The sequence below is a fragment of the Muscardinus avellanarius genome (assembly GCF_963383645.1).
Source record: "Muscardinus avellanarius genome assembly, chromosome: 2".
In the NCBI taxonomy this organism is placed as follows: domain Eukaryota; kingdom Metazoa; phylum Chordata; class Mammalia; order Rodentia; family Gliridae; genus Muscardinus; species Muscardinus avellanarius.
In genome coordinates, this window is record NC_137787.1 from 91,218,281 (window position 1) to 91,245,416 (window position 27,136).

General features: G+C 37.9%; 1 protein-coding gene across 8 annotated transcripts in view; it reads left to right on the plus strand.

Moving 5' to 3' along the window:
- Positions 1 to 27,136, plus strand: part of GTDC1 (glycosyltransferase like domain containing 1) — a gene marked incomplete at both ends in the record, with an annotated part of 255,269 nt that overhangs the window by 215,487 nt on the left and 12,646 nt on the right. For 6 of the 8 annotated variants that reach the window (XM_080690317.1, XM_080690318.1, XM_080690321.1 and 3 more), the window contains one exon: positions 14,212 to 14,321. The exons of the other annotated variants lie outside the window; for them this stretch is intronic. In XM_080690317.1, coding sequence (XP_080546443.1) covers positions 14,212 to 14,321 — 110 coding nt within the window. The remainder of the gene's footprint in view (positions 1 to 14,211; positions 14,322 to 27,136) is intronic. 8 annotated transcript variants of the gene reach the window in all.

Genomic DNA, 27,136 nt, shown 5'->3' on the forward strand with positions numbered 1-27,136 from the left:
TCAACACAGGAGCCTTTGGGGGACATCTAAACCCAAACCATAGCAAGCACGGACTATTATTAGCATTATAATATAGTTGACATTTTAGATACCTACATGTATAATTATAAAGGTGACTATTAATAGCTCAAAAATGGCACAATTGAAGCCAGGCATGGTGGTGCACGCCTGTAATCCCAAAAGCTGAGACGGGATCACAAGTTCTCAGCTACCCTCAGCAGCTTAGCAAGACCCTCTGCAATTTTGTGAGACCTTATTTCAAATTAAAAAATAAAATAAAAATAAATAAAATAGGGCTGGGAGTAGGCTCAGAGGTAGAATGTCCCAGAGTTCCATCGCCAGCACCAAAAATAAATAAATAAATAAATAAATAAATAAATAAATAAATAAATAAAAAGGCACATTTGATTGACTATAAATAACTGATTATAAAGTATAGCAAATTTTAGTTTTGGGCCAATGAGGTGGCTATTAAACCTATTTGCAGATTTTTTTTTAATTTCCAGTTCTTTAATAAAGAATAAAAAGGTAATGATGTTAATGATGACTCTGACTATGATGATGATGATAATAATGATGGCAACAGCCATTTTTTATATTCTATTTACTGTTTGCCAGACACTGCAAATACTTTCTCATATATCATCCCCCTAAATCCCTTCAACAACTCTCAAATAAGTGTTTTTAGCCATATTGCTATAGATGAAGAAATCAAGTCTTAGAATGATTTGATAGTTTTGCCCTTGAATATGGCTATGTATCAAAACTAAGATATAAACTCATTTTACACCAGGCTTAATTGCTCACGTAAGCTAATATAATTCAATTTACTCTGCTAAAACACACCTTTGAAATAACAATCATATATAAATTTATTATTGGCTTTCAAATGTTACTTTTTGGGGTTGTGTTACATGTACCACTAAAGCAAAATGATGCTATTCCAAATGAACTCTCACGAAATACCCTAAGGTAACTGATTATTTTTTTATCCATTTTTTCTAAAAATAAATTGTTTAGATACTCACTAGCATTAAGTATATTTCATTAGTGAAGATTTTGGCTCATGAGGCTTATCATTCTGGAGATCCTTTGTTTTGAGTGATTCAGTTAATTTACAGCACTTGATATTATTATCATATTCAGAATCTCTGGTTCTTTCCCCTATAAATAATGAATCTACCTATGGAACTTAATGTGCCAGCTCTCTTAGTAACTAAGTACCAAGCAACAAAAGACTGAGGTAATGAGGTTTGGAGCTGAATTTTTTTCTTTTATGGTATCCTGAAAGGGAGTGAGTAGAATAATACAAGTTTGTTTCATTTGTAAAAATGTAGAAGACTCAAGATACATAATTAATACTGTTTATAAAATGAAAAAATGCAACATATGTAGCAACAAGAACACATCATTTTGAGCAGGTCTTTGTAGAACAGACATTCCATATTGTGTTCATCCTTTTCCATAATCATTGCCATGACAATCTGCTGTGCCTCGCAGTTGCTGCTGAGTAAGGGAGACTGTCTCTTCTGTGAGATCTCTGTGTCAGCCAAAAAACACAGCAGTCCCATTTGGGTCTAGAAACAAGACATAATACATAAAATGTACAGAACTGTAGCACTTTTCTCCCCATTGGCGGGATTTCTTATTAATCATTCTGTCCATTTCTATTTTAACATTTCTTATATCAGAAACAAGTTTTAGAGTGTGGGTTTTTTTCTCTTCAAATTAAGATTCTTTCTCATATGATTGAAGACCTTGTCATTTCTAGACATGACAAAATGTCCATAGCTGAATATGAAAACCTGTTATTAAGAATGGAAATCCATTTCGATGAAAGGCATCTAATAATTCAAGACCATGTTTAATTCTCCATTTAAAAAGAGAAAAAACATGATTCTTTGTGTCATTTCATAGACCTATTCTACAATACTTTAAAAAATATAACAGGCTTTTATTCAGCCTGGATAAAACCACCATTAATTAATTAATTCATTTATTCATTTTAAGTCATATTTTGAGTGCAACAACCTATAGAGTCAAAGGATTCTCCTAAATGGGGAGGAGCTTTCAGGCTAATTATAAGGGGAAAGCATATGAAATGAAATAATATAAAGGGATGCATTCATGGAATCAACAGTATTGAATGTGTGCTGGTGCAGGGGTAAGTCAGAGTGAGATGGGGTTTCTCCAGGATAGCTACAAGTCACAACAAACTCAAAGTCAGTGAAGGAAGCTATGGACAAAGATGGCAGAGAAGAAGGCAGAGTATGTTCCAGACACACAAACTACAGGGGGGGGGGGGGAATAAAGCACAGACACAGACAGAAAACAGGAGGGGAGAGGTTAAGAATGACAGGAAAGTTTGAAAGATGGGTGGGACAACTTAATTTCAGCTTAAGGGTTTCTGGTTATTGTATAGTCCAGAGGAGGGATAGTTAATATTGTGTGGATGAGAATGCTGTAACTTTTTTTTGGAAGCTGAATTGGCAGTGGGAGAGTTGGAGTTCAGTGATTTTACCAAGGTTTGAGATGACAACATTGCACTATGAAAATGGAGATGAGGAAGCAATTTTTAAATTATTTGTAAAAGAATAAATGACAAGATAGTAAGTTGATCGGTATGATGAGTTTGGAATCAGCTTTTTATGTTAAAAAGTTCTGGAAAGCTGGGAATGTGATGGCATGTCTAATCTAGAGAGGAGCTTAGCTGTCAGAGCTTTGTGATGAGGGTGGAGATATCTGAGGTTACAAATAGTTATCATTGGAGGAGTAAAGTAAGCTTTCTTTCTTTCTTTCTTTCTTTCTTTCTTTCTTTCTTTCTTTCTTTCTTTCTTCTTTCTTTTGTGGTACTAGGGATGGAATCCAGGGGCTTTTCTACCTCTGGGCTATACTCCCAGACCTATTTTATACTGTATTTGGAAACAGGCTCTCACTAAGTTGCTGAGAGCCTCACTAAGTAGCTGAGGCTGGCTTTGAACCTATGGGATCCTCCTGTCTCAGCCTCCCAAGCGCTGGGATTACAAGCATGCGCCACCACACCTGGCTAAAGTGAAGATTTTGTACATTTATCTGGTTATATAAGTAGTGAAGTGCTTATTTATAGTAGGGGGGAAAGATTAGATTCATGGGGAAGTGACTTAGAGTCCATTCAATTTTATAAGTTTTCTGACTATGTGTGTCAGGAATTGTGCTAGACAGGAGGACTATGAGGGTAAACAAAGGCATGACCTCTGCCCTTGGGGAACTTACAAGACAGCAGGAGTGAGGAGGTAAAACTTTGACAGTAGGTTACTTCCAAAATTAAGAAGGACATGATAGCCGGGCGTGGTAGCACACATTTGTAATCCCCGCGCTTGGGAGGCGGAGACAGGAGGATCGCGCAGGTTCAAAGCCAGCTGTGTTGGCTTAAGAGACCCTATTTCAAAATATAAAATACGTATGGGAGTGTAGCCCGGAGGTAGAAAGGCTTCCAGGAACCCCAGCACCACCAAAAAAAAAAAAAAAAAAAAAAAACCAAAAAACCCTGTTTCCAAATAAATAAGTAAAAAGTATAAAATAGGTCTTGGAGTGTAGCCTGGAGGTAGAAGGGCTTGCAGGAACCCCAGTACCACCAAAAAAAAAAAGGGGGGACATGATAGCAACTGGAAAAAAAACATGCTTAAGAGGTTTTTGAATGGATATGTTTGCAAAGTAGGAAAAAAAATTCTGCAAAAGAGAAATTCGATGTTACAATGAATACGAGATATAACTTTCAGTGTAGTTTGAAACATCCAAAATTTGGAAATAATTTAAATATTTATAGGAAGAGAATTGCTTTATATGAAAATTTGAAATATTATGTAGCCATTCTGAAATGACATGCCTGTACGTAGTCATGAAGACGGATGCCTATGAAGTATTTAGTGAAAATGCAAAGTGCAGAATGATATTGATCTCATATTTACAAAATGAAAAAACTATATGTAATATAGTCACATAAATATATATTTTTCATGCATAGATGAGGTGTGGAAGCTTATCACCAAACAGTTGATGGTAGTGGTTACCCAGTAGGACTGGGATCAGGATGGGAGACAGAGATTGCAGGGCTTACTTCATGTATTTCCAAATTGTTTATGTTTTATTACAGTGAACATGTATTTTGCTGTAGGATTTTTGGGATTGTAATTGAAATAATTATACATTCACATGTATTTGTGAAAATAATATAGAGTCTGCATCTGGGACTCTGGGCAAAACTTCTGCATCCTCTGTTCTTACCCACAGCTCCTGAGGCACACCTCTTGTTTTTAAATCTATTATTTCTGTTCTTCACATTGGGTAAACTGTGTTAATTTCAAGACCACTGATTCTGTCCTCCATGATTCTCTATTACTGAGCCCACGCATGAAGTGTTGTTTTAATTTCTATTACTGCATTTTTCTTTTTTCAAAATATATTTTTATTTTTGCATTGTAATCTCATATCATAATGAAATTCAGAATGATAGGAACATACTTGCACATAGCACTTTATCATCTCCATGAAGTAGTTGCTGAGACTGAACACTTTGAAACCTGGCATCCAAGATGAAGGAGGAAAGAAGAATCACGTGTTCTTCTATTCAAGAGGTAAAAAGAGCCGGGTGTGGTGGTGCATGCTTGTAATCCCCGCGCTTGAGAGGTGGAGACAGGAGGATGGTGCAGGTTCAAAGCCAGCTGAGCTGGCTTAAGAGACCCTGTTTCCAAATATAAAAAAAGTATAAAATAGGTCTGGGAGTGTAGCTCGGAGGAGAAGGGCTTCCAGGAACCCCAGTACCAAAAAAAAAAAGTAAAAATATAAAATTTCTCAACAACATCAGTGAGTTTCTTAAACTATACCCTGGTAGAAGCTTCCAACTAGAGGAGCTGAACAGGGCTGTGGAGACAATAACTCACAAGCAGTTTCGAATGTATTCCCTACATGTCCATTATAGGAAAATAATATTAAAATATAAAAGAAAAACTAAGTGATTAGTGAATTGGAATTATAACCCTAGTCACTGCAATTACTGAGGAGAAAGTTTATTACAGAAAATGGAAAGAATTGGTGGTGAGTTGGGGAGAAAAAAAGAGTTAAATTTGTTAGAGCCTCTTAACTCTGAGAGAAAAACATTACATTATGATAGTATGAAATTGTGTGGGATGGTGACTACTGCTCAAGTAACATTCCTATGCGTGGGGAAGACCCATTTCTCTTGGTTAAGATACCTCATGACTTACCGGCCTGTTGAGATATGGGTGTCTGTGGCTTCCTAACCAGAGTTGCAGAGGAAGAGAACATACTGGCAAGTTAGACAGCTACATAAAAATTACTGTATGCAAGATCCAGGGAGAGGGGAGATAAGAGAAACAGCCTGAGGAGTCTACAGTTTTAGTAGTGGAGAGATTTTGAAAGAAATAATGTGAGACTTAGTGGGACCTAGTAGGAAGAAAGATTTGTTGGCTATGACTCCACTGGCCTTCAGGATGGAATGAATGAGAAGACTTAACTGGAGAGAAGGTCACTGGGTGGTAATAGTAACACAGTATTTGGAAACCAAGCAAGAACCATTTCTAAGAAAGCAGATGTGGTCATTGGTGTGAAGATAGGAGAACATATACTATCATGAAAATGGAGAGGCAGGGGTGTCTGGCATTGATCATTGGAAGGGGATTGAAAAAGTACAGGGGAAACCAAGAGGGTCAAGAAGGGCTGAGCTCATGTTCTAAGGTGAAATGGTCTGTGAAACATTTCCCAGAAGCAGTAAATTGTTGGAAGCTTTCTTGTCAAGAAGGCTTGCGAGGGGAAGGGGTCCTGTGAAGACACCAGAGCCTACATGAAGCCCTGTGGTGCAGGCACAGGCTCGGGCTTCAGGACAGAGCTGAATGTGAGGTGTGAGAGCCCTATTGGCCTTTCAGTTGTCAATGGCATCCATCTCTCCCTCTGCCATTGAAAAGAGAGATGGGGACGTGCGTATCCAGATGGCATACGACCCTGATGTGCACGCATTGGAATTTTATTTTTCTCTAACTTAACTTCTACACAATGGCCCATTTCAATATGTTGAGAGAAATCTCAAGAAGTTCAAGATCCTATGTTGACCCTTTTCCTAGTTCTCATTCCTCACAAGTGGGGGCTCTATTCATGGCCGGGCGTGGTGGCACACACTAGTAATCCCCGCACTTGGGAGGCGGAGACAGGAGGATCGCGCTGGTTCCGGAGCCAGCCTCACTGGCTTAAGAGACCCTGTTTCCACATAAAAAAGTTAAAAAATAGGTCTGGAAGTGTAGACCGTGGGAGTATATCCCAGAGGTAGAAGGGCTTCTAGGACCTCAGTGATCCTTCCATGACATTCACAGAAGCTGTGCTTTTGCTTTTCAGCCCTCCATGGCTTAGCAGTCTCTCAAGGTTGCCCCAAATACTGTCAGCCTTGAGACATACCCTCCAGCATCCACTCTCTGAGCTGTGCTCCTTTCCTGGGCTTCTGACCCAGGGCCCTTAGTTGGGGCCTCTGGACTCTCAGAGCCCTGTTGTTCTCACCTCTACCCCACATGTTTCCCACTCTCTGTCTAGAAGCAGAACAGCAACACCCTGTGGAAGGGTGCACACTATGCTCTCATGGCATCTGCTCGCATACTTAGCACCTAGCTCAATTCCTTGCCATTCTACAAGGACTGTGGCTTTTGTGAACAACCAGAAGTCTGCCTCTGTTTGTGCTGAGGTTGGTGGGCTGTATTCCCTGGCCCAGGCTTTCCCTGAAGCAGTGAACATGAGATGTCTCAGCATCTTGAGAGCTTGATGAGAGAGAGTGGGGAGGTGATTAGAGTGATTGAAATTTCTGAAAGTGACTATTGTCAAAAAGACAAAAGAAGTGCTGGCAAGGATATAGAGAAAGAAAACATTTTCCACACTGTTGGTGGGAATGTGAATTAGTGCAGCCACTAAGGAAAGCAGTATGGAGGTTCCTCAGAAAATTAAAAGTAGAACTGCTGTGGAATCCAGCAATTTCACTCCTGGGTATATATCCAAAGGAAATGAAATCAATAGATCCAAGATACATCCACACGTCTTTGTTTATGGTAGCAGTATTCACACTTGTCAAGATATAGAATCAACCCCAGTGTCCATCAGCTAGTGAATAGATAAAGAAAACAGTACAGATACAAAATGCAATACTATTCCACCATAAAAAAGAATAAAGTTCTGCCATTTGCAACAACATGGGTGGAACTGAAGATCATCATGTTAAGTGAAATAAGCGAGGCACAGAATGACAGGTATCACATGGTCTCAGTTGTATGTGGAATGTGAAAAAAGATCTCATAGATGTTGAGGATGGAATGGTGAGGGTGAAGAGGAGAGGGAGAGGTTGCTTAATGGGTGCGCAGTTACAGTTGGATGGGAGCAAGAGTATATAGTGTAGTACTGTACAGTGTGATGATATGGGCAATAGTTAGGAACTACATATCTCAAAAAGCTAGAAAGAAGGACTTTGAAGGTTTTCATCATTAAGAAAAGATAGCTATTTGATGATAGATCTATTTAATATAATTTAAACATTATTCAGTGTATACATTTACTGAAACAAATGATTCCCCGTTAATATATAAAATGTGTGAGTTTATATTTATTGATTAAAATAAAAATAATAAAAATTAAATAGAGAAATAAAATACCACAAATGCAAAGGATGAACAGAATGAGAGTGTATTGTCCACCTTCAGAGTGTCCTGCATTTTTTTATTCCTCACACAAAATTTCAAATGTGGTGTTATCCCATTTTAAAGATGAAGAGATGTGAAGTTATGTAATTTTCCCGCAAGCTATACTGCCAGTTGATGGCTGAGCATCTCTAGACTGAACCTTCACTCCCTCTAAAAGCAGAGTTCAAGAGCAGAGTGCATGGCCGGGCGTGGTGGCACACGCTAGTAATCCCCCTTGGGAGGCGGAGACAGGAGGATCGTGCTGGTTCAGAGCCAGCCTCGCCCTCTTTCCACATAAAAACCTGTTTTATGTGACCCTGTTTCCACATAAAAAAGTTAAAAAATAGGTCTGGAAGTGTAGACTGTGGGAGTGTATCCCGGAGGTAGAAGGGCTTCCAGGAACCCCAGTACCACCAAAAAACAAAAAAACAAAAAAGAGCAGAGTGCACTGTGAATAGCATTCAGAGGAAACCACAGGGGATAGTGTTAGACTTGGTCATCTATGAGGAAATGATGGTGAGACGTCTTTTCAAGATTTAAAGAATAAAAATATTAAGTAAATAATTTCTGTTAGAGGCCTTGTGGAGTTAGAAGAAGCAATACGAGTATTGGCAAGGAAAAAAAGAGCATGCAGGAGAGAAAGAGTGTGTGTAAGAGAGAGAGAGGAGGAGAGAGCAAAAGAGGAGGAGAGAGTTTTCAGATTTCTCTCAACACATTGAAATGGGCCATTGTGTAGAAGTTAAGTTAGAGAAACAGAAGAATTGCATATTTGCGGCCAGCCTCAGAAACTTAGTGAAGTCCTGTTTCAGAATAAAAAATAAGCCAAGTGTAGTGGCTCATGCTTGTAATCCCAGCATTCAGGAGGCTGAGACCAGAGGATTGAGGTTTACAGACAGCCTCAGCTACTAGTGAGTCCCTCTGCCACTCAGTGAGACCCTGTTTCAAATTAAAGAATAAAAAATAGGGCAGGGGGTATAGCTTGGAGGTAGAATGCCCCTGGGTTCCATCCCCAGACCCACACACAAAAAATAATAAAATAAAATAAAATAAAATAAAATAAAATAAAATAGGGCTGGAGTATGGCTCAGAGGTAGAAACCCCTCCCTTCAATCCCATGTACACGTACACACGTACACACACACACACACACACACACACACACACACACTACCCATAGTTCATGTCCTAGGGTATACTTCAGTGGCAGAGCATCTCTGGGTTCAATCCCCAGCACTACAAAACAAAAAGACAAACATCAAACAAACAACAACAAAGGAATGCTCATGGTTTTACAGTCTAGAAATGAAACCACCATCTGAAGATGCCAGTTTTTCCCCCTCTCATTATATATGTAGGAAGAAAGAAATGAAAATTCAAAGACTACATGGAAGAAAAAAATATGACTTTTTACTGATGTGATTTCAAATGGAAACACGGTCTCTTCTGTGTGACCTCAAATGAAGGAATAGTTTTATTTGTTTGGCCAGTTGACTGAGAGTCATTAAGTAAGATTATGGTCAAGTGCTTAGCATGGAGTGATTTGCCTTCCCAAAACCTTCATGTATTCAACTGATATTTATAGAGCAGCTAACTGTGTGCCACAAATAATGTTTTGGTCAGGATAAGCTACATTACACTACTGTAAGGAAAACACCCCACATTCCATCCCAAATCTCAGTCGCTCAGACTCAAGTATTTTTCCCACCTTCTTCATCTGCTGCACATTTATGGCAGCTCTTCGTGCGGCAATCCAAACTGCCTCACTCTTTAACCATCTGAAAGCAAGATCTCTGCAAGTTTCATTACAGCAGAAAAAGAGCTATCCAGAACTGCTGTTTGATTATTCTCTCTGAAAGAGACATATATCAATCAGCTTACAATCCATGGGCCAGAATTACTGTTATGTGTGTGGGGTGGGGGATATGGAGTCTTCTCTGGATCCACAAAGAGAGAACTAGATATTGATGAAGACAAATAGAATCTACCACTGCTCAGCTAGGTAGTGGGTACTGAGTAGTTAACAAAACAGTTATCTCTTATCCTCTCACTGTCAATCCAAAATAGCACACTCCTGGGAACACTACTATCCACAGAGATCTACGTTTCTACCAAGCCAGGTGAAGAACTAGACCAGAGGTTACATTCGATATGTACAAAGTTATATGGGAAAACCAGGAAGGATAAGAGTTTAGTATAAATGACAAGTATAGAGAACTTAGAAATCCTCAATAAATATTTACTGAAAGAATGTTAACTGAGGAATAGGAAGAAATTTAGCTCTTAGAAATGAAATGGGAATGGCAACAGAGAGAGACAGATATAGGAAGAAAAAACACATGGAAACAGTTTATGCTTTTCAAATGTTCTGAATAATATTTGGGAATAAAAGCTGTTCTTGCTGTATCTACTGCTTCCAGTAAGCCTGAAATATTTCTGTGCTGGTCTCTTCTGCCATGGTGGGGGTGCGGAGGAATGAATTCTCAGCCAGACGGTTTTATTTGTACCTAGTCAAGAATATGGAGATTGTTGGGAAGCCTAGACCCTGACTCTTCTACTGGAATGCTTTGTGATAAAGCAAGTTTGCCTGACTAGCAGTTGTCAAACAGAGAGGGTTCACAGGAAAGGAGAAATGATGCTGTTACAAATATTGAAAATTTTAGAGTTAAGCAAAAATGCCATGAATACAGTTTTATGGTGGAATATTAGAGAGTGACAGTTTATTAAAACATTAAAAGTGATTAACATAAGAATGGTTTATTAAAGGAAAGAGAAAAATAAGTGAAAAAATACCAATTCCTAGGGATAGAGGCTTTTAGCATTTCGGTATAATTAATCCTAAACCTCAGCCTAGGCACACAACTCCATTTGTCCACATAAACAGATCATATAATACATACTACTCTGTTATTTCTCCTTTACTTGAACATATTTCTTGAATATCTTTTCATCTCAAGAGATATACTTCTACGACATTATTTTAGTGGCTGTGTAGGATTACATGATGCATGTGTGTCAAAATCTATTTACTTATCATCCAATTAGATTGTTTGCAGATACTTTCTATTTGAAACAATGCTGTAATGAACAAGCTCTAGCTGAATTTTTGTGTGCATCTCTCTAGGCTAGCTTTTCTAAATTGTAATTATCGGGGCAGAAGTTATGCACTATTTAAGGTTTATAATGCACATTACCAAATTGCCCTCTAAAAGACTGTTCTAAAAGACATTCCTACCAGCAGTAAATAAGAGTAGAAATGGTTAGGAGTCCATAAATCTACATGGTTCTAGAGATCTAGGTGTGTCATTAAATGTAAGTTTAATCTTAGTAGCTTTTTGCAGAAAGAAGTACTCAGCATATTATCTTTAAATCTACAATTTTATAGATAAAACTATAAATTTTATAGTTTTTATAGATAACAATTTTATAGATAAAACTATAGATAAAATCTACAATTTTATAGATAAAAACTCTCACATATATGAGAGTTTTACATTAGATTTCTTAGAAAGGAATTTAAGACAGATCCAATTGTTCTGCTAAACTGGTTTGTTAATATCATAGACACTGGACTAAGATCTATGGAGGAGCCAGTGGATATCTAGAGTGAGTTCCTTGCCTGACAGAATGTATTGAGCTCTGTGAATACTATCCAGGTCTTGTGGAATGGCTGTGGTTAATATTTGTGCATGTCTTGAATAAACGAATGCTAGGCAGTTTCCCATTTCTCTAAAAAGAAAACTCTGATGAATGTTCAGCTAAATTGACTGTATTAAGCTTTGAAAATAATCGAGTGTATGCTTGTAATATGAACTCTATTAATTACACACAAAATAACACTGGAAAGCCCCAATTGTGAGAAGTGTTTTTAGAATCATTACTCTTCCCCCACCCTTCCATTTCAGGAAGGAGTTTGGGTGGCACTCCCTCCCATGCGTCCTGGACTACAGGGTGGTGCCACCTTTTCAACAACTGGTCTGCTTCCACCACCTGTCGTGTAGAATTCCATCTAAGTGGTTTGGGGTGAGGGTTTGGTGAAACTCTGATGCCATCACTAGAAATCTTTTCGCCAGCTATAAAAATCTACTCCCTGCTCACGATCTCTAGTAACCACTTACTCTGTTACCGTTTTTAGCCACCTTTAAAATACTTGTTTTCAACAACATCCATCACTTAGGATTGGTAGGTCATATCTCCCAAAATAATTTCTCAGTATTAAATTCATGTGCTTCCATTTTTACCAGTCGCATCAAGTGAAGAACTGTTAAAACCATCCCAAACTCTCATCAGTTGACAATGATTCAGGCTAATGCACCTTCCCCCAAACAGTACTTTGTTCAAAATAAAGTAATAGCGAGTGCATGGTATTAGGAGAGACTTTATAAGGACTTTGGAATAAAATGCCTCTTTTGCTAATGGATAATTTTGGGAAAGGAAAATCAACTTATATTCAGCCATTTATTATGGTTTAAACAAAAAGAGATTCACACAAATCTCTTTTGTGTTCTTATGGAAAGTAACTATTGAATATGAAACAGCTTTTGTCCACCTATAAGAAATATCTAAAGAATACAGTAGGATTGTAATGCGTTTATCTTGTATAGAAACATTGAAAATGAGGTTCATAAAGCCTGCTGCTTTGAAAATATTCACACTGGAATATTTTAAGAACTACAGCCTCTACCCCCAACTAACCCTCCTCCCAGCACCAAACTGCATCTACTTTTATGTTAATACACACACACATACGCACACACAGCAGGAAATACTTAGATGGTCTCTTGGGGATCCATAGCCAAATTTTTTGGAACTTGAAATGAAAAATCTAGAGAACTGAGTGGCTAGATTTCCCTATAGTGTTACTCCCTCTTTAAGATATATTATGCTATATCTTTTCCATTCTTTCATCTAAGTATTTCCCAGAGATTCAGACTAAAAGAACATTTTAGAGATAAGGTGGCAGCTATTTGATTGATATGGTTGAAGATAGCATATGGTGTATTCTCTCCTCTCAAACTGCTCTGAGTCTTTGTTCTTGCCCATAGCTGTAGTATATATGAGAACTATCCAAAAACTTCCCAATGGTACTTGCATATAATCCGCATCATCTTAAAAAGCAATGAACATTCTGCCATTGCTTCTTTATTATTTGGAGTAAATCAAACTGAGACAGAGCTTAAAATAAATGGTTATATAACTCTAATTCTATGAGATTTTCTAATTTCATAAGATTACAAATGCCATTTAAAATGTTAATTAGAAGATGCATTTGTTTTAATTTATAATACTGAAAATATTGACTGAATTGTGAATTAACACATTTAGGGGTGCAGATGTCATTTTTCATGAGATTTCCTGAATGATGTAATTTTCATATTTCATATAGCAGTTTGATCAATTTACAGATTTATTTTACATAATTAGTTGGTAAATGAGAGATTCAATTGCTGATATATAACTATTTCTTCAATATAAAAAGAAGTTAAAAGTCTGAATTATAAATAAAAAACAAATATTTTGAAGGCATCTGGTCTACATCTGTCTGAAATAAGATAATTTAAAACAGTGTAATTAAAAGCAAGAAATACTGAAATATTCACACCTTAGAATATAAAAAAGGAAACCAGAAAAAAACATTGTTCCATTTTAATGTGACTTTTTGTATTGAAGAATTTTTTTAAGTTTTAGTGTCTTTTAGCCTCTCATTCTGTCAGTAGAACGAAGACTAACAAACTAAACAAGAGAAAATAATCCATATCTTTCGAGTTCCCTTCTAGGCCTGGTGGTATAGTAAGTGCACACAGCTGCCTTTCAGCATCTCTACTAAATGGAAGTATTATCTGTATTGCGAGTCTTCTGTGTGTCGAATAACATGCACTCCTAAGTTAATACTCAGCTGACATAGACTCAGGCCTGTCCCCTTTTGATGTACTTATACTTCTTTATTCAATTTTTCTTAAGTGTGAAATTAGTGAAGAGGTCTGTAACCTCACTGCCTAAATTGTGTGTTCTTTGTGGGCACAAAGGGGCTTAGGAAATGTGGGAGGAAGGCATTCAGACCAATGGAAATGAAAAGCATCTTTGCTATATTCTCATGATCCATAGAGAATTGTCCTTTGAAGATCGTTCTTTCCTCTAAAAAAAAAAAAAAAAAAATTTAGAAAAGTCTGTGTTAAGTGAAAAATTTACCATTTCAGAAGAAAAAAAAAATATACCATATCCTTCCTGTAGTATAACCTAAAGAGGAAGACAGATTTCTCCTCTAACAAAAGGCTGCAGAGCCTTAAACCTTCAGTGTCCTGGGTTCGATCGTGAGAGAGGAGTCTGTAGAGTGAAATGCACAGAGCTGATGCCACGAATTAAGGGTTAGGAGAAATCTCTGCTTGAATGCCAGAGGCTGCCCAGACCAGCACTAGGTTCTGAGAACTGGCCCTGTGAGAAGTGAAAACACTTTTCCTAGCACATTCCTTACAGTAACACCAATTATGTTTTCTGTGTTTATTTCCAGGGAGCATGACAAAGATCCAGAGAGTTTCTTTAAAGTATTGATGCAGTTAAAAGACTTTGGACTCAATTTCCATGTGTCTGTCCTCGGAGAAACCTTTACAGATGTCCCAGGTACCTCCTTTGAATTTTGTACTGCGTATTTTTATAGATGACATAAGCTCTACAACTTAAGTATTAATTTCTGTTTTCCTTTGTTAGAATAATCAAGATGAGCACTGTTAACCAAAAGATTATACGATGGCATTAAAGTCTGATTCAATTAAAAAAATACTTAAGTAAGCATTCTTTGATTTAAGTTGAGAACATGAAGTCATCTCTTTTATCAAATATAGTTTATACAATGCATCTTGATGTAAATAAAATATATTGCTTTAGGCATCTTAACACTTTAAGATAGCAAGAATTTGTAATTGGATATACAACCTCTCACTTCTAGGGTCACGGGTTTGAATCCTACTCACATGGGTAATGGCTGAAATACATTACCATCTGTTAGGTGGCCTGTATAAAGCATTTTGGCATGCAACTTGTAATGTGGAATGGACCTTGGTCCATATCATTGTTGTCATTGGTGCAAACCTTTTTTTATTGAACTTGAGAAAGACAAATATCGGGAGCTGTTGGAGGCAGGCACATGGAGCCTTTGGGGGACATTTCCTTTTCCCGTGTCCCCTATGGTCATATTTGATTCAGTAAAGTGAACATTCTGACATCTCACATAAGCAACTAGATTCATGTTTCTAAAGATTTGGGTGTTTGAAAACCAAATATGCAGGCAATAAAAGTTCAGAAATGACCCTTGCCATCATGCAGTGTAACACTTAAGGACCACCTAAAATGTGCTCTCTCTTACCAAGTACTTCTGGATTCTATGCCAGGAACTATGCCAACCTGTACTGAGTAGCCTAATCTCATATGATTTATCTTCTGCTTTCTATGGCTTGAGCACATTGACCTCTTCAAGACCCCATTTTTGTGCTTCTATTTCATTCTTTTGATGTCAACTCTGGAGCATTTTCTTTTTAGTTCTATGTTTGTTAGTTTGTTCGTTTGTTTTAGCTACTAGAAATTTAACCTTGAGGCATTATACCTCCAAACTACACCCCCAGGCCTTTTTCTTTCTTTCTTTTTTTGAAACAGGGGCTCACTAAGTTGCTGAGGGTCTCAATAGGTGGTTGAGGCTGGCCTCAAACCTGCATTCTTCCTGTTTCAGCCTCCCAAGTACTGGGACATAGGTATGAATCACCTTAGCTGACTGGAGCATTTTCTTTTAATATGAAGCTTTGTCATGATCTCTCAGCATTCCAGATTTTTTTTCTTTTTCATTTCTTTTCACTGTTTTTTTCATTTTGTTTCTTTATTTTTCATTTCTTTCCTTTTTCATTCCTTTTCTCTAGATTTTCTCTTTTTTCATCTATCTCAGCTGCAAATTATTTAATATGTTTATGGTTTTTGTCTCTTCCACTGTGTGTATGTGTGCATGTCTGTGCATGTGTGTGTGTGTGTACACACACAGGCACACATGAATAATAAGTTCTTTGAGGACCAAAGACTCTCTTCATCACCACACCACAAACCAAGTATAGTGTTCACATAGTGCCAGAGTTCAATCAACATTTGTTAATTTAAAAAAGTAAAAGTAATTTAAGCTCCCTGTCTTCAATAAATTTATATTTTTGTCAAGGAGGAAATAAACACAGAAATCAGAGTGAAAAAGGAGATGATATAATTATGTGTTAGTACTGACTCATGGAGCTCAGAGTCTAATTGATGAGATAGTACAAAGAATGGCCAAAGCTATCCCACTGGCCAAAAAGAAAGAAGGATTGATTGAGTTATTCCAAAAGGGGAAATGGCATGGGCAAAGCACAGAGACGCAAATATTTTAGATATTGTGTTTAAACAAGAGAGAGATTTCAGTGATTACTGCTAGGAGATAATTAATCTAAGCAGACGGGAGATTGTGTATGCAGACCTTAGTGAGTTCATGCCTACCTTATACAAGTAGGGGAGGGGCAAAATAGTCTTAATCTCCAAAGTAGATTAGGAAAAGTAAGGAACAGGGAACCTACATTGGAATAAGGAAAAAGTAAGATGCATTTTTTATTTTATGAAGCTGTATCTTGAAATAATACTTAGAGAAAATCACAATAAAAGTCCTTGATGGTAATCCCAATGAGGCTCTGTGAGGTGGCAGAGAGATTAGTGAACAAGCTGTTAAAGAGAGACATTCTCCAGGAAAACATGAAAGGATTTGGTAGATGGATGGCTATGGAAAATAAGAAAAGGAAAATTGGCTTATGTACAAAGGTGGTGAATTCGGTTTCTTGGTACCAGCTTTAAGGTTTTGTGGATGGACTGAGAAAGAGGCTGGAGGAAATGCCTGACAGAATCCTCCTCGCCAGGCTCAGCACAAGTAAACTTTAGGCAACCTCTGCAAAAAATACTAGGACTTTACTCAAAGAAGATTATTCTCACAATTACACCTGCCCCCCCACACACATAATGTCACTGAGATGCTTCCAGACACATGGACGGTTATGAGTGGGATGTGGAGCAGCGTGGGGTCCAAGTACTTAGCACTTGGTCATGAGAGGTCCAGTCTTACTGCTCACGTAGGCTTCACAGCAACACATACTTGGTGAACTCTGTGGAGGAGAGTTGCCAGTGAGCAGGACTCAGTTTCTCCTCCCAGGAGCTCTGTCTTGGGGAAACACACATATAATTAACAGGTAACTAGGACACTGTGGACTGCTTATGGGATGCTGTGACAGCCCACAGGAAGGGATACCATATTATCTGTGCACATGCTTCTGTTACTCCTCCAGTGCACTGGGCTCCTTTCTGTCTCAACTGTTGGTCCATCTCTGTCTTTTCAAATGTGAGTCAACTCCTCCTGGCCACCACACTTCACCTTCACAGTGAAGGAACTCAGACATCGGGAGGATGGCTGAACCCAGGGCATTTCCAGGTTGTGCCTTTAGAAGGCTGCTTCCTAATCTCGACTCCAAAGGTCTCCTAACTATTCTATGTACTGTCAGCCATTCTTATCACTCCTCTGGCTTATTTAACAAATGTTTTATTGCACTTACTGTATCCCAGGCATTATTCTAAGCCATTTTTAGATATTAACTCTTTTAACTTTCCATATAATTTCTCTTCAATATCATTGTCTCTATTTTATCCCAGGTGGGGAATCCAAGGCAGAGAGAAATTAAGTAAGGTCACACAATCAGGTGGTGCTTTAACCACTATGCTAGGATGCTTGTTCCCATTTTTGTTTTCTGGCCCAATTGTTTATCTAACTTTAAGCATTCTTTCCCCCAGCTCACTATCCATCACTCCCCATCTCTTATCTTGTCCTTCCATGAGCAGGATTACCTACTAGACATATATCCTGTGCCTGTTGTCTCTTCTTGGTGCGGTGTTAGTGCATCTAAAACCTAGATCATAAAACCAATCTCCAAACTCTGCAATACCAGTTAGAAGAATTACAACACTATCAAAAATTGTAGGGAATGGGTTTCTTATTAGTAATTTTAACTGTAATTATTATTAAGCTATAATAATTTTAAGAGTTTACCATTTATTGAAAGCTTACTCCTTACCTGGTCCTTTGAAGGTTGTTTCATGAAATGCTCACAATAATTCCCCAATGCAATCATCATCCCATTTTAAAGGTAGAAAAACAGAGACTCTGAAAGCATGTCTTTTTGATTGAACTGTCCATCACTGGGTCAAGCTTTTCTCTTTCACATACAATCTTAGATAGATCAGAAAACCAACCAAGGTGGAAGGTCTGATGCCAGAGCCATGGATTTCTCTTGATCCTCTTCATTCCCTTCCCTCTCCATGGAGCTTTTAGGGGGGAAATAGCACTGCTGAGTGATAGCATTAGTGCCAACAAGTTTTACTGCTCTTTTTGATGAAGCAAACAATCACCACTAAATTTCTCTTGAGAATTCTAAACTATAATACAGCAGAAACTTGTGATGTCTCCATACTGTTGATTATTTTCAAGTAAAAATTATGAGGCTTTTGTAATCCACTTGCTGGAAAGTGCAGTAGAATTAAGATGATCAGTTACACTTTATAGCTCTCCAATTTATAGCTCTTTTGTATCACCCCTTAGCTTTATAAGAGAGGAGAGCAATCAAGGAGAGCTGGTGACCCTGGGGGCCTCACAGCTGGGTAGAGTGGGAACCACCACAAAACATCCTGGCTGGATTGGGAGTGGAACCTGGAGGCAGTCTCCTAATCACTGCAGTATTTCTTCAACAGATTTTTTAAAAATATCTTCTTTGTACCAGGCACTGTGCTAGACATTTAGACTGAAATGGTGAATAAACTAGGCATGTTCTTTGATATTTGGAACATATAGTCCAGTGTTTTTTTTCATCACTTTTAGAAAATTCCTTTTAAAATTTTAGAACCAACATTTTTTTTAGTACTAAGCATATGCCAGCCATTGTTCTAAGCTCCTTCTATGTTACTTTCTTTACTTTTTACAACAGCCCTGTGAATTGGGCACTGTTGGAATTATCACTTGACAGTTGAGAAATGTAAGGCACAGAGAGGTTGTCAGTTGCCTTTAACCATTCAGCCAGGCAAGAAGCCATAATTTAAATGTGTCTGCTACCCATCTCCAAAGCAAAGTCAACCTGTGCTCGACATGAAAATCCACAAAATTTTTCCTGTTCATAGTGTAAGAAATTGACACATAACAGTGGCAGGAAATCCTTGCCTTGTCATGGGAATTCTTTCCATTTTTTCTGATAATGGTTTTACAAATTGAAAGCCCCCCCAAAAAAATTGTTTCCTAAATATGTCCTTGGTCTATAAATGTCCAAGTGGATTCCTTCTTTCTTCTCTGTCTTCATCAGGAAAAAGGTATAAAAACTGTTATAGAAAAGTACAGTAGAAAACTATCCCGAATAACACTTGTCACATATTTAGTGTTCAGTTAGTATTGTTTGAATGGATGAGTGAGATTGGCATATTAGAATAGTACAATAATATAGTTTACCAAATTCATAGAAACTTTCATTGAAACAATTTCTAAATACTGAAGAGCGAATGGAAATAAAGTTGTGTTTTTTTTAGGACAAAACCCAAACTCTAAGCAAGTTCTCAGTGGTTTTAACTGCTTTGCTTTCTGTTTTAATATAAGTGAGCTTGATTTAATTTAGTCACTTTTTATTTTTCTTATGTTCAGCTGTTACTTCAGTCTGGATAATCTCAGCAATGGTAAGGTAGTAGGCAAAGTTTAGTGGCCTAAAACATGTAGATTTTTTCTTGTTCACACTCTATGTTTACAACAAATAATCAGGAATGTTCTGCTCATAATAGTCACTCACAAACTTAAGAAACCACCATCTCACATATCACTAGTTACTAGTAAGAGGAGAAAACTTGGGGAATTTTCCCGTTGAAAGTTAAGAGCTCTGGCCTAAACAGAGCAGGAGGTTCCACTAAAGTCAGTGGCCAGTACTTTTGCAAGGCACTGACCACTTATCAGGAGGGCCAGGACAGGCCTTCCTACTGTGTGCCAAGAATAGAGGAGAATAAAAATATCTGGTGATCTGCACAATTGACTACCACAGCTCAGCAACATACATCATAGTCTATGTCTCCTTAGAGAGAAAAACAAGCCTATCCAAGATTTCTATCTTAATCTGCATGACACTTTCTCATTTCAGTAAAGATTTTTTACAAATATCAGACTATTACCTGAAGTCATGTTCCTTGGAACAGCCTAGCTGGTTCTGAAAAATCGTCTAGAAGCTGTGCACTGTAAGACAGAACCCATGTGAAGTGGAGGTGGTCTTTGTGGAATAAAGTTAGTCATCACTTACAGGTGACTTACATTTTGAAAAATGAATGAAAATAGAGATGTTTTATAGTGATTATCAACCAGAATGGCTCCTCTCCTCTCCTGGGGTTGATTTAGCAAGGTCCACAGGCATTTTTGGTTTTCACAACTGTTGGGAAGAGAGTCGTGCTCCTGACCTCTAGTAGGTAGAGGTCAGCAACACTGCTAAACATCCTGCATGCACAAGCAGGCCCCCACCACAAAGTCTTATCCAACCTAAAATGTCAATAGTGCCAGGACTGAGAAACCAATTTACAAGAATTAAAGTCAGCAAACCAGGTTTGGAACTGTGTCCTGTCCTCTAGGTTAACCTCAGTTAACACATCTGTGCAATAAAAAGGAGGAGGAGATGGGAAAAGGAAATGATAATGAAACCACCTGCCCCATCCGCTTCAGTGAGTTACAGTGGCCATGGCAGCATGATTAGATAATTTGGTGGAAAGTGCTTTCTAAACTACTATACAGGTTTTATTATAAGACTCATGGACTTCCCTGCAGAGTTTGTATATGAAGTGAGTTTTTAATGCTGTACCTTAAAAGTTCATTTTATTTTTATTCAGAAAATTTAAAGGTCATTCTGCCACATCCACCATCTGTGTCTGACTCCATGTTACAAATGAACCAAAAAGCCTAGAAGCTCCTCGATGCAAATATTTGAGTTTGGGCCAGTTCCCATGACAAGGTCACATTGTTAGCCCTTGAGATGATTTTAAAAAACAAAAAGCAAATGCTTAAGATATCAAATCAATGGAATGTGTTTGTATACTTAATAATTTCCCACAAATGTTAATTCTAAACAAAATATTCTTTTCTGTGAACAGTCAGAGCCTTACATAAGGGCCCTTCTTTCCATCCTGCCGACATGGCGGTGGAAAGGAGTTTCAGCCTTAGACACTAAGGCAGCCAGGAAGGTTGCAAGGAAACTAGAAACCTGCACTCTGGTTTTGGCAGACAGAAGTCTTTCTGGTTCACCTTTAATTTAAGGTTAGGAACAGTATGTGAAAGGCTTCTGGTTAGTGTCTGGCATGAGAAGGATTATGACTGTGATCTTGGCTTAGTCCCGATGCTTAGCTCTGGAGTCAAATGCTGGATAATTACATAGCATTTCCCTCCCCTCCCACCTCCTCTTTCACTCAGCTCCCAGCTACTCTCTCATTTTCAGTAGTGTGGCTACACCAAGGAGAAATGCCAAGAAGGTTCTAGAACACAAATAATGTATCACATTAGCATAAAGGTTTAAATAATTAGTACAATCTGAGGAGAAAAAAAGCTACTCATAAATTGGTTAATGCTGAATTAAAAGATTGTATGTGAGATGAAGTATAAGTGTAAGTATAAGTGTACTTATATGATCAAATGCATTCTTTCTATCCAGGCCAGACCATTCCCTTAACCTATTCCCTGTTCTTGTAATTTTTAAAATTTTTATCAGTATTCATTCCTCTAACAGAATTATTCACTGAGTTCTACTTATAGTTTGGCACCATGTAAAGTATTGTGAAGACTAAAAGAAGAAAACATAATTTCTCCCCTTTTGGAATCTTACAGTCTGACTGGGAAACAAGAATGTTTATAAATTTACAACATACACTTGCTGGTATTGTAACAGTTATGTAATTTTGAATGCATTATCTAACAATGCTCTGAGCAGCCCTTACAGCAATCTAGTGATTTAGATAAACAATTATTGACATCCCCAAAGTGATAGCCCAGGAAAATTTCTTATATTAGCTTCATTTTAGAAGCACCAATGTGAGCTAGGTTCTTAGTAGACAGAGCCACCCTCCTGTGATTCTCAGAAACAGACATGTCCTTACTTTCCCAAGAAAATGATTACAAAGGACAGTTTCCTAAGAATCTGAGGTTCAAACTGAATTCTGATCTCCAAGCATAATGGGAAAACTAAGAAAGACCTAAAGAAATATAGAAGGATTTGCTCCTGAATGAAAGAGAAAATGCTATAGTAGTAATTATGGTATTTGTTAATTTATGAATTTAGGATTCTAAATATGGCACCATACTATTACTTTATATTTCTCTACAAGGTGGCTCTGAAATTTTAAAAAATTTAAAATGAGTGGGCAGAATATCAAATCACTTAGAAAACATGTCATACCAAATTCAGAACATCTAAGAAGTGATAACTCATGAGTGTGTGTGTGTGTGTGTGTGTGTGTGTGTGTGTGTTGCGTTGCTAGGGCTTGAACTCAGGGACAGTCTATTTCTGAGCTATATCTTCCAGCTCTATTTTGTTTTCTATTTTGAAACAAGGTCTCACTAAGGAAAATAACCTTCCATCCTCCTGTCCCAGCCTCCCAAGGACTGGGATCATAGGTATGTACCACCACACCAGCTTGAAGTAATAGCTTTTTAAAGAATGATTCGTAAATATAAAAGTAGAAGAATGGACAGAAATGGAAATTCTGAGAAACATTCTTAAGTGTTTCCTTATTTGAAATATTTAGAATGAAATTTTTTTTTCTCTTCACAGCTGGCACTTTTTTTTTTTTTTTTTTTTTTTTTTTGCAGTACTGGGGATGGAACCCAGGGCCATTGTACCTCTAAGTTACACCCCAAGCCCTATTTCTCATTTTTAAAATTCTTTTTTTTAAACAGGGTCTCACTAAGTTTCAGAGGCTCTCACTCAGTAGCTGAGGCTGTCTGTGAACCACGATCCTCTGGTCTCAGCCTCCCGAAAGCTGGGATTATAAGCATGTGCCATCACGCCTGGCTTGAATGACAAAATTTAAGAATGCATTTATTCCAGTGGCAAAATCTGATTTTTTCTTAGTAAAAACAAGAAATTAAATAAAATTAATACCTTGCAGATAAAAACAATAAAACAAGTTTATATATTATTCATCATATGTATAAATACATAATGAGAGAATACATATTTTTATTTAATAAGATGATGAGCATATAAGAAATGAGGTAAATATTCTAAATTTATAACATAGTTAATAGCACCAATACCTTATTATATGTATAATAATCTACTGAACTCTTGTTCCATGCCAAGCCAAAGCTAGACTTTTACTCTCATATCTCATTTTGTATCACAAAAGTCCCCTCAGTACTAAAATTATTCTCCCTGTGTAAGAAGGCTTAAATTAAATAACCCGCCCAGGGTTGCACAGCTAATAAAAACAGAGATGATGGTATGGGAAAAAGTAAATGTTAAATTGACTAAGAAAAAATACTTAATTTCACCAGTAAGAAAATAAATGTAAATGCAAAAAAAATTATGAGAGAGAAGTTGCATTCACCAAAGCAATGAAACTAAACTAAAAGCCTATCATAACTAAGACTAGGCAAGTCAAGGGCAGCGTACGCATGTAGTAGATTAGGGCAATCTAAATGATTTTTTCTGAGCCATGTAGATTAATATACTCTCTGCTTGCCTTGGTAGTTTCATGTCAGAAAATATACCCCGTGGAAATAATTCAAAGAAAAAAAATTATAATTGTTTTTGTTGCTTCGTTCTCTTTTCTACTGTTCATGATCCACAGGTCACTTTGATCCTCTTCAGTGTTGGCCCCTTTTCATAGGCTGTATCTGTCGCCCCTTCTCCAGTTCTTGTCATTCCTTATTTTCTGAGACCTTGACTCCTAAAAAGGCTTCAGATTGGTCTTCCTCCTCCAGACACTTTGATATTCAGATCATCCAGCTATTATCATCAGTGTTCTTTCTAATCCCAGACCATCCAAGAAACTCATGCCAGTATTACAATAGTATCTGTCTCATAGCTTTTCTTTAGTTTGGACTTAAACTTCCTTTGTAGCCAGTGAAGTTCTTCCAGATCTGACCCTAGCCCAGTCTCTCATGAATGCCAGCTCTCTTTATCATTTTCTCATACATCTGTGCATTTACTACCTCCATGCCTTGTGTTATTCATTGCTTAAGTCCCTCCTTCGTTCCCACATGGGCACACTCTTATGCTTTCTCCACCTATCAAAATCCCAACAGTGTTGCTTCCTGCCCTGTTCCTTCCTTTCACCTTGTCTTCTATGATGCTTCATAGCACCTGTATTCATTTCATCCATTCCATAGCGGCACTGTGGTCACTTCTCAGTCAGCTGCCATAACCAGGCCCTGGCAGATCTAACCAGAAGACTCTCTGAAGGTGAGGAGTTCAGCTGCTGGCATGGAGCCCCTGGCCCACCTCTCACAGATACCCTGACAAGGGGGAATTTCTGATTCAGTGCTGAGCAGCCCCTCCCCCTTTCCTTTCTCAGGAAAGGCTTTTACTCTGCCATAGACCTTTCCTCCCAAATGTTCAGGAGATTCACCAGTGCAAGTCACTTCCTTGCTGTGCCCTGTGAGAATCAGTCTTTTTTTTTTTTTTTTTGTCTTTTTTGTGGTCACTCCCAGATGTGCCATCCCTGGCTTATAGTCTACTCCTGCAGCTTCAGTAAGTAGAATATTTATCTTTTCTACTGAAACTAGAAGATTCAGTGCAACTCTCAAGGCAAGATCATTTTTCCACCCTACCAGGGGGAAGACCATGAAGATAATATGTTCCGGAATACAACTCCCAAAGCATCTCTCAAGAAATTGTTCTCAGAAGTTATAACTAGGAAAACATTGCTGAGGGGGAAACAAATGCTCTCTCATTTTCATAAACTGTCCTCAAAGTTTATGAGAAATCAGCACTTGGGAAAGACAAGGAAATCAGTTAATTAATGGGAAATATTGAGACACTGATAGACTTTTAGGAAATGGGAAATCACCTCTAATTTTGAAAGCCCGTAAATGCTTATGTCCTGATATGTAAATACAGTATTACATACAGGTGGGGAATCTTAGAATGTAGGTGCTATACAGTGATTTTTGGTATTTTATCTTTTTGAAAAAAGTTGAACTCATGCATATGGTCATGATTTAGATTGTCTTATGGTCAAAATATTTCCCAGTACGGGACTCTGGTGGAAGGCCTGTCTGTTTTAACATTTCCCACAATGCCCATCAAAACAGGAGTCAGACAATGCAATAGAGAGTGAATATCTGGATCCACCTAGTAAGGTTTTCCAACTATATCTCTCTCAGCCTAGATTGTTTCATTTGTAACCTGGAAGCCATCACAAGTATTTGTTGCGATGGCTACACTAAGGCACGGGGTCTAGGTCCAGCTCTGCCTCTGATTAGCCGTGCCACTTCTTTCCACATTACTCCACTCATCTGGTAAATAAGGTCACCCAAAAGAAGTTAAACTAGAAGGGACTTTGGAGATTAGTTTCTCAACATTTAAATGGGGCTTCGAATCCCCATCCTGAAAGGGGATTTCATACACCGACACTTTCTGAAATTTTTATTATGAAAACTGTCATAACTGGTTTTTTTCGTTTTGTTTTTTGCGGGTCTAGGGATGGAATTCAGGGGCATTTGACCTCCAGCTATACCCACTTGCCCTATTTTTTATTCTTTATTTTGAAACAGGGTCTCACTGAGTTACAAAGGGCCTCACTAAGTAGCTGAGGCTGTCTGTGAACCGCGATCCTCTGGTCTCAGCCTCCTGAATGCTGGGATTACAAGCGCGTGCCACCAAACCCGGCTACTACATTTCTTTAATATATGTCTTATTCCTTCCCATTCTGTCTGCACTCCCAGTCAGTCCCCACCCTCAGAGCCTCTCACCTAGCCCAGTCGCAGTTGTCCTGTCACTCTGCTGTCTGCTTTGGTTGCTGTCCTTGCTGCTCATTCTTCATCACCTGTCAGTCCCCATCTTTTTCCATTCTCACTGAACAGATCCTTACTTACCTCATTGACTGAGGTACATAGAGCCGACTGGCCTTGCCCATTGCTCCATCCTATAAGATTTTACTAATTTGAGCATTCTAAAGGTGCTCACTGTAAGTCTTGTCTTCTTATCTACTGTCCTTATCAAGTCAGTCTCAGTGGTCCAACCTTCCCAGTGTGGTTTCAGCTGCAATAGCCTCCTTCCCCTTGTCAGCAAAGAGTACGATCCGAGCTCCCAGAAGACTTAACTTTTGTAGTTTGACAAGAAAACTGGTATGAATTTCTTCTTCCTACTTTACAGTGTATGTGAAGATTCATTCCAATCATAGATCTAAGTAATCTTAATGTGGTTTTTTTTTCTTTCCTAATTAAGTGGAGAATTTTTTTACATTTTACTTTAGGAGCTGCTTTACAGCTTCTCTTTGTCATATCCAAATTTCTAGAATCACTACTCTTAGGCCATTATTAAGTGAAATAAGGGTTTTTTTAATACAAGCATTGGATGGCACTGCAGTCAGTCTGATAACCAAGATGGTGACTGTGTAACTAAGGATGGGTGTACTATACCCAGCATGGATAGGGTGAACAGAAAGATGATTCACATCTCAGGCAGGACAGAGTAGGACAGCACAGGATTTCATTGTGTTAATCAGAATGGCACACAATCTAAGACTTATGAATTACTGATTTCTGGATTTTTCCATATAGTATTTTCAGACCTCAGTGACCATGGGCAATTAAAACTTACCAAAAAGTGACATCATACATAGGACTTTGGTATTTTTTGTAGCCTTACTCTGATCCTTTTATATGTGTATAAGCTGTAGCCTAGGTTACAGTGTCCCCAGAACATAACTCACAAGTTATGCCAAACCCTTTATTTACCTGTCAAAGTTCAACTCATCATCCAAGACTCATTTTAATCACCTTCCCCGACCTCACAGCTATACTACTTCCTTTCTTTGAGCATCCATGGGATTTTGTTTAAAATGAGCAATGTACTTATAATCCCTCAGTAACAAGGTTCTTAAGAATGTCATATGACCCAAAGACACTAATGCAGCAGTGTTTTCAAACTTTTGATGATAACCACACCCAAATATATTTTTGTGGCTCAGTATACCAATGAGTTTGATATATAATTGAAACAAAATTCTCATGACATAATACATACTCTTATTATATTTGATGCACTCTGATGTTTTCTTTCTTTTCTGTTCTATGTCATTTCTTTTCTGCTGATCTAAATTGATTTCACAGTCATTAGTCACACTTGTAAAAAAAATACCATATATAGCACATGGCACATAGTAGG